We start from the raw sequence: 8,465 nt of genomic DNA on the forward strand, positions 1-8,465 counted from the left end.
TCCCTCAGACCCTGGAGTCCAGACCCCCAGCACCTCCTCTCAGACCCTGGAGTCCACACCCCAGCCCCTCCTCCCTCAGACCCAGGAGTCCATACCCCAGCCCCTCCTCCCTCAGGCCCAGGGGTCCAGACCCCCAGCCTCTCCTCCCTCAGACCCAGGAGTCCAGGTCCCAGCCCCACCTCCCTCAGACCCAGGAGTCCAGGCCCCAGCCCCTCCTCCCTAAGACCCAGGAGTCCAGGCCCCCAGCCCTCCTCCCTCGGACCCAAGAGTCCAGGCCCCAGCTCCTCCTCCCTCAGACCCAGGGGTCCAGGCCCCCAACCCCTCCTCCCTCAGACCCAGGGGTCCAGGCCCCCAGCCCCTCCTCCCTCAGACCCAGGGGTCCAGGCCCCCAGCCCCTCCTCCCTCAGACCCAGGAGTCCAGACCCCCAGCCCCTCCTCCTTCAGACATGGGGTCCAGGCCCCCAGCCCTTTCTCCCTTGGATCCAGGGACCTCCTCCATCAGACCCAGGACTCCAGGGCCCAGCCCCTCCTCTCTCAGACCAGGTCCAGGCCTCAGCTCCTCCTCCCTCAGACCAGAGTCAGCCCCACCCGTCCTCCCCGGCCCCGGCTCACCATGCGTGTCCTCAAGGGCCTGGATCATGTCGGGGTCAAGTGCCGTGCTCACCAACATCTCCACGTAGCTCCGGTACATCTCCCGCATCGCCCGGGTTTTCAGTAGACGCCCAGGCACTGCCCGCTCTGCGGGAAAGACAGGGAGAAGGCTCATTATCCCAACTTCTCCAGAGACCTCCTATGTGGCAGATGCTGTTCTCAACACTGGAGACCAGGAGAGAAATCCCTGCTTTAGGGAGGTCCAAGTCTGCTGGGAAAGACTGACAGGCAAGTGCCAGTACCACGTGCTCTCGAGGCAGAATCAAAGGCACTGCAAGCTTAGGTAAGGTGGGTTTGGTGGCTCATGCCTGTAATCCCAGCACTTTGAGAGGCCGAGGCAGATCACCTGACGTCAGATCGAGACCAGCTCGGCCAATGTGGTGAAACCCTGTCTCTAATAAAATAACAAAAATTAGCCAGGTGGTAGCGCACGCCTGTAATCGCAGCTACTCAGGAGGCTTAGGCGGGAGGGTCATTTGAACCCAGGAGGTGGAGGTTGCAGTGAGCCAAGATTGCACCATTGCACAGGCTGGGTGACGAAGTGAAACGCATCTGAAAAAAGAAAAAGAGAAACTCACAGGACCAGGTGCAATGGCTCACACCTGTAATCCCAGCACTTTGGGAGGCTGAGGCGGTGGTTCACGAGATCACGAGTTCGAGACCAGCCTGGCCAAGATGGTGAAACCTCGTCTCTACTAAAAATACAAAAATGAGCTGGGCATGGTGGCAGGCACCTGTAGTCCCAGCTACTCAGGAGGCTGAGGCCAAGAACTGCTTGAACCCAGGAGGCAGAGGTTGCAGTGAGCTGGGATTGTACAACTGCACTCCAGCCAGGGCGACAGAGCGAGACTCTATCTCAAAAAAAACCGGCTCACAGGAGGCATCAGGTCAAACAAAGGTTGAGCCATGAGGGACAGCTCAGAGCACTTAACTGTGGCTTCACTTAAGTCTAAAGAAGCCGCATTGTTGGTTTCCAAAAGAGCGAATCCGGTCACAGAGGTCAGATCATAAACAGGCAAGGCTGAGGGAGGAGATGGGAGCTGGGATTGCACAGGTCAGTGTAGGCCGGACGTACTGGGCCTCCAACACGAGGCAGAAAGGGCAAGGGCTTTTTCTGGTGGGTACTAGGGAGCCATGGGAAAGCTGAGAGCAGGGGAGGGGTGAGTACAAGTGTAGAAAGACCCCTCTAAAGCCAAGTTGGGGATAGACTGGAGGAGAGAGGCTGAAGTCCATGCTGATGGACCAGGTAGGAAAGAGGAAAGGTAGAGCAGGGCTGGGAGCAGAGGACGGGGCTGAGCTGGGCAGGCCTGGGAAAGAGTGGACAGCATGGGGGCGGGCAGGGCTAGGAACTGCCTAGTTTTGGGGCTGATAGGTAGAAAAGGAAAAGAGGAGGGCCAGGAGTGGTGGCTCACGCCTGTGATCCCAGCACTTTGGGAGGCCGAGGTGAGTGGATTGCCTGAGGTCAGGAGTTACAGACCAGCCTGGCCAACATGGTGAAACCCTATCTCTACTAAAAATATAAAAATGAGCCAGGCATGGTAGTGCACACCTATAGTCCCAACTACTCGGGACACTGAGGCAGGAGAACCGCTTGAACCCAGGAGGCAGAGGTTGCAGTAAGCCTAGATTGTGCCACTGCACTCCAGCCTGGCGGACACAGTAAGACTCCATCTCAAAAAAAAAAAAAAAAACCCAAAGAAAAGGAAAAGAGGTGAGGATCCCCCTGGGAAGTCTGATGGCCAGAGGTCCAATCCCTAAGAGCCTTTTATTTTCCATATATCTCCCTGCTACATCAGGGATTTTTTTTTTTTTTTAAGACAGAGTCTTGCTCTGTTGCCCAGGCTGGAGTGCAATGGCACCATCTCAGCTCACCGCATCCTCCGCCTCCCCGGTTCAAGCGATTCTCCTGCCTGAACCTCCCAAGTAGCTAGGATTACAGGTGCCCACCACCACGTCCAGCTAATTTTTTTTTTTTTTTTTTTTGAGACGGAGTTTCGCTCTCGTTACCCAGGCTGGAGTGCAATGGCGCGATCTCAGCTCACCGCAACCTCCGCCTCCTGGGTTCAGGCAATTCTCCTGCCTCAGCCTCCTGAGTAGCTGGGATTACAGGCACGCGCCACCGTGCCCAGCTAATTTTTTGTAGTTTTAGTAGAGACGAGGTTTCACCGTGTTGACCAGGATGGTCTCGATCTCTTGACCTCGTGATCCACCCGCCTCGGCCTCCCAAAGTGCTGGGATTACAGGCATGAGCCACCGCGCCCGGCATCCAGCTAATTTTTGTATTTTTTTAGTAGAGATGGGGTTTCACCATGTTGGCCAGGCTGGTCTCGAACTCCTGACCTCAGGTGATCTACCCTCCTCAGCCTCCCAAAGTGCTGGGATTACAGGCGTGAGCCACTGCGCCCAGCCTCACCAGACATCATTGTAAGCTCTGGGGATGTGGCAGTGTGCCGGGCAGCCGTGGAGTACACAGCAGTGTCTACCAGAAACCAGCACTGTCCTGTGAGCTTCGTCTCTTATGAACCCATTTTACAGGTGAGGTCACTAAGGCACAAGAGGTTATGCCTCTTTCTCAGCGTCAGCCAGGGCCTCACAGGAAACCCCACCGTCACAGAGCCTCCAAGACAGACATCTAGTCCCACATCTTCCTCAGCCCCTAAACCCTGCCTTTTACAAGGCAGAACACAGCACTGAAGAACAGAGTCCAAGGCACCTTGGGCTCAACTGCCACCTGGTGAGCACCGAATACAGACTGTGCTGCCCTCTCTTGGTGCTTCGGTTTCCTCATCTGTAGATGAGGATAACAGTAGCCACCTCCTAGGATGGGTGAAAATCACACAAATTAACATCCATTAGGTTCTTTTTTTTTTTTTTGAGACAGAGTCCAGCCTGTTGCCTAGGCTGGAGTGCAGTGGTGCGATCTTGGCTCTCTGCAACCTCTGTCTCCCAGGTTCAAGCGATTCCCCTGCCTCAGCCTCCTGAGTAGCTGGGACTACAGGTGCACACCACCACGCCTGGCTCATCTTTTGTATTTTAGTAGAGGTGGGGTTTCACCATGGCTGGGATGGTCTCGATCTCCTGACCTCGTGATACACCCGCTCAGCCTCCCAAAGTGCTGGGATGACAGGCGTGAGCCACCGCGCCCGGCCCTCGCCAGGTTCTTGGGAGGCAGCCTGTTGTGTAGTCAGATGCCCCATGACTGTCAGCTATGGCCGTTATCTGTAACATACTGGTTGTTGCTGTCCTGCTGAGGCTACCTGGAGGTCTCTGGACAGCCCTCACCTATGTCCCCTTCCCATCCATCCACCCTGCAGCCCTCAGTCTGCCTGGAGCCTCACCGTCCTCGCTGGGGGCTCCGGGAGAGGACTCCGAGTCTGAGGAGCTGCCTGGTGGGGCCCCGCCTGCCGCAGCATTGCCCCCTGCCTCCTTCAGCCATTTCTTCCTCTTCTTAGGGGGCGGCTCAGCCTTCACCTTGGTGGGCCGGGCCTTAGGCAGCCGGGAGGTGGCAGGCTGTCCCGTGGCGAGACTCCGCTCTGGCCGCGTCTGCCTTCCGCTGGTGGCCCGCTCGCCCCTCAGTGGCCGCTCCCCACGTGTCACCTTCTCCTTCTCCTTTTCCTTCTCCACAGGCCGCAGGAGGGAGGGCTTCTCAGGGGCAGGGGGCTCAGGCATGGCTGTCTCAGGCGTCTGCTCTGGGGGCTTCTCAGATGTTGTCTTTTCAGGGGTCTCAGGCTTGGGAGGTGGTGCTGGGGCCTTAGGGGGAGGTATGGAGCTACCCCCAGCAGATGTGGGGTTCTTGGCCTGCCCGGAGCGTCTAGAAGGGAACAGAGAAGGGACTACAGTCAGCAGCCCCCAAGAACCCAGATTCTTCTCCTTAGGACCCCTGCTCAGTGCCCTAAGCACGGAAACGGCTTCTCTCATACTGTCCCCCTCTCTCTCTGTGTATCTGTCCCCCTCTCTCTCTGTGTATCTGCCCCCTCTCTCTCTGTGTATCTGTCCCCCTCTCTCTCTGGGTCTCTGTTCTCCTCTCTCTCTAAGTGTCTGGGTCCCTGTATCCTTCTCTGAGTCTCTGTCACCCTTTCTCTGGGTCTCTGTCCTCCCTGTCTCTGTCCTTCTTTTTCTATGGGACTCTGTCTCCTTCTGAGTCTCCGTCTCCCACATGTCTCTGGGACTCTGAACCCTTCTCAGTGGGTCTCTGTCCCCTGCCTCTGGGTCTCTGTCCTTTCTCTCTGGATCTATCCGCCTCCTCTCTCTGGGTCTGTCCCTCTCTCTGTCTGGGTCTCTGTTCCCCTCTCTCTCTAGGTGTCTGGGTCCCCGTATCCTTCTCTGAGTCTCTGTCCCTCTCTCTCTGGGTCTGTCTCCCTCTCTCTCTGGGTCTCTGTCCCTCTCTCTCTCTGGGTCTCTGTCCCTCTCTCTCTGGGTCTCTGTCCCTCTTCTCTCTCTCTGGGCATTTGTTCTCCCCTCTGTGGTCTCTGTCCCCTCTCTCTGTCCCCAACCCCCCAGCCCCCTCTCTCGCATGCTCCATCCCCATGCCCATCGGTGCTGCGTGCTGCCTGCCCCGGTGTCCCCGTGGTTGGTACCTGACAGGCACTGGGGGTCGATGCCAGGGCTTCCGGGCACAGACCCTCACGTAGTCCTTCTTATTGACGTTTTCCAGGAACTTTACATAGAGGCGCTGGTACCGATTTTTTGCGTCCCCAAAATACCCCAAATACTACGGGGAGAAAGAGGCACATGAGGAAGTTCTTGACACTGCCCAGCTGGATGGCCAACACTCCCGCGCCCTGGGCTCCCTGGGCAGCCGCCCGGAGCCTGCCCGCAGCAGGGGGCCCCCTTCCAGAGACACCACAGAGCAAGTCACAGCCACGCTAAGGGAAACCCCAGCTCTAGATACCCCGCCCCGGGCCCCCTAAATCCTTGGTTCCCTTTGCCGGCTTACATTACTAGTGGCACAAAACTGCCTCTGGCCGTCCTTGATCTCCGGAGTGAATTTCTGCAGAAGGGCCTTCTGGACTCGCCAGATGGGTGGGGGTTCGCGCCCCGTCTGCAACGCCAGCTGAGGAGGAGGGGTGTGGTGAGGCCGGCAGGGTCAGCCCTCATTCCTGTAACTCTTGCCCCTACTCCCCAACCCACTGGCCTCCCTCAACATCCCCTTTGAGAGAAGGCAGAGACAGACCAGGCATGGTGGCTCACGCCTGTAATTCCAGCACTTTGGGAGGGAGAGACGGGAGGCAGGACGGAAGGTCAGGAGATGGAGACCACCCTGGCCAACAGGGTGAAACCCCATCTCTACTAAAGAAACAAAAATTAACCGGGTGTGGTGGCCTGTGCCTGTAATTTCAGCTACTCGGGAGGCTGAGGCAGGAGAATCGCTTGAACCCGGGAGGTGGAGGTTGCAGCGAGCCAAGATTGCACCACTGCACTCCAATCGGGCGACAGAGCGAGACTCCATCTAAAAAAAAAAAAAAAAAAAAAAAAAGAGGCAAAGACACTCTTTCGCCCAGGCTGGAGCAGAGTGGCGCAATCTCAGCTCACTGCAACCTCCACCTCCCGGGTTCAAGCAGTTCTCTGCCTTGGCCTCCTGAGTAGCTGGGATTACAGGCATGTGCCACCACACCCGGCTAAGTTTTGTATCTTTAGTAGAGATGAGGTTTCACCATCTTGGCCAGGCTGGTCTTAAACTCCTGACCTCGGATCCACCTGCCTCAACCTCCTAAAGTGCTGGGATTACAGGCGTGAGCCACTGTGCCTGGCCACCAACAAAAACCTTCTAGCCCCAGGATGTGTTCAGCTCTGTGTGCAGCTCGAACTTGGCCCTGTCCCCTCCTGCCCGCCCAGTATCCTGGATAGGGCTGCTTGTTCTTAGGCTTAGAGTTGGAGTCACTATTGAATTACAGTATGAAAGCCTAAAGCTTCCCATGCGACTCAGAATAATGACAATCTCTGAGCACCGGCTGCCATGTACCATGCGGGACAAGAGGTTACAGTTGTGAGCCACATGCCCTGTGGGGGTCTGATTGTGTCCCCCTGTAATTCTCTTTCTTTCTTTTCTGAAACAGAGTCTCACTCTGTTGCCCAGGCTGGAGTGCAATGGCACAATCATGGTTCGTGGCAGCCTCCAACCCCTGGGCTCAAGTGATCCTCCTGCCTCAGCCTCCCAAGTAGCTGGGACCACAGGTGTGCACCACCACACGTGGCTAAATGTTTTCACAGAGACGGGATTTCGTCATGTTGACCAGCGTGGTATTGAACTCCGGGGCTCAAGTGATGCTCCTGCTTCGGCCTCCCAAAGTGCTGGGATTACTATGAGCCATGGTGCCTGGTTGCCACATCAGATTCTTATCGTGAAACCTAATCCCCAAAATGATGGTATTAGAAGCTGGGGACCTTTCAGAGGTGATTAGGTCATAAGGACAGAGCCTCATGAATGAAATTAGTGCCCTTAGAAAACTGTCTCCAGTCCAGGCGCAGTGGCTCACGCCTCTAATCCCAGCACTTTGGGAGGTCGAGGTGGGCGGATCACGAGGTCAGGAGATCCAGACCATTCTGGCTAACACGGGGAAACCCTGTCTCTACTAAAAATACAAAAAATTAGCCGAGCGTGCTGGCACGCTCCTGTAGTCCCAGCTACTCGGGAGGCTGAAGCAGGAGAATCTCTTGAACCCAGGAGGTGGAGGTTGTAGTGAGCTGAGATCACGCCACTCACTGCACTCCAGCCTGGGCGATAGAGCGAGACTCCATCTCAGAAAGAAAGAAAGAAAAGAAAAGAAGTAAATAAATAAATAAATAAATAAATAAGTTAATGCCGTTATAAAACTGTCTCCAGTCTGGGGAAGGTGGCGTGGCTCATGCCTGTAATCCCTACACTTTGGGAGGCAGAGGTAAGCGGATCACCTGAGGACAGGAGTTGGAGACCAGCCTGGCCAACATAGTGAAACACTGGTTCTACTGAAAATATAAAAATTAGCTAGAGGCCGGACGCAGTGGCTCAAGCCTGTAATCCCAGCACTTTGGGAGGCTGAGGCAGGCAGATTGCCCAAGCTCAGGAGTTTAAGTCCAGCCTGGGCAACATGGAGAAACCCTGTCACTACTAAAATACAAAAAATTATCCGGGTATGGTGGTGTGGGCCTATGGTCCCAGCTACTCAGCAACCAGCTACACCACACCCTCTGCCTCCCGGGTTCAAGCAACTGTCCCGTTTCAGCCTCCTGAGTAGCTGAGACTATAGGCACCTGCCACCATGTCCAGCTAATTTTTGTGTTTTAGTAGAGACAGGGCTTCACCGTATTGGTCAGGCTGGTCTCGAACTGCAGACCTCAGGTGAACCACCTGTCTCGGGCTACCAAAGTACTGGGATTACAGGCGTGAGCCACCAAGCCCTGCCAAATCTCTGTTGCTTATAAGCCACTCAGTCTATGGTATTCCAACATAGCAGCCTGAAGGGTCTAAGACACTGAAAAAGCCTTCTCACAGAGGTTAGCAACAGAAGTAACGAGACAGACAAGCAAATAAACAAAACAGAGTTTGTGGTCTGTGCCAAGAAGAGGCAGGTGAGGTAACCTGAGACCATTTCATCAGCATGTCCACAGCAGGGAAGACACAGTGACAGTAAGGCTCCCTATCTCTGCTCCCCCCACCCCACAAACACCTGTGCACTGACCATCACCACCCTGCAGTCTGTGTGTGCCCTGGCTGGGCGCTGATACAAACCCAAGAAACAACAGTACAAGTCATAAAAGTCCTAATGCCAATTCCCTGGATACTTAAGAAGCCTGGAGGAGGGGCCTCAATTTTTTTTTTTTTTTTTTTTTTTTTA

The 8,465-nt window shown here is 55.5% G+C and overlaps 1 protein-coding gene and 1 long non-coding RNA gene across 2 annotated transcripts in view; one reads left to right on the top strand and one right to left on the bottom strand.

The window, feature by feature from the left end:
* LOC116540851 overlaps positions 1-1,225 on the top strand; it is a 9,481-nt gene extending 8,256 nt beyond the window's left edge. Inside the window, exon 2 of the long non-coding RNA XR_004264604.1 lies at positions 1,141-1,225. This is a non-coding gene — a long non-coding RNA (uncharacterized LOC116540851). The remainder of the gene's footprint in view (positions 1-1,140) is intronic.
* Positions 1-8,465, bottom strand: part of PRR12 (proline rich 12) — a 39,602-nt gene that overhangs the window by 5,220 nt on the left and 25,917 nt on the right. The window contains exons 7-10 of the mRNA XM_032264659.1: positions 5,588-5,704; positions 5,229-5,362; positions 3,990-4,462; positions 613-738 (exon numbers count right to left, since the gene is read on the bottom strand). Coding sequence (XP_032120550.1) covers positions 613-738; positions 3,990-4,462; positions 5,229-5,362; positions 5,588-5,704 — 850 coding nt within the window. The remainder of the gene's footprint in view (positions 1-612; positions 739-3,989; positions 4,463-5,228; positions 5,363-5,587; positions 5,705-8,465) is intronic.

The sequence above is a fragment of the Sapajus apella genome, unplaced genomic scaffold (genome assembly GCF_009761245.1).
Source record: "Sapajus apella isolate SASKATOON/1434 unplaced genomic scaffold, GSC_monkey_1.0 scaffold144, whole genome shotgun sequence".
NCBI lineage: Eukaryota > Metazoa > Chordata > Mammalia > Primates > Cebidae > Sapajus > Sapajus apella.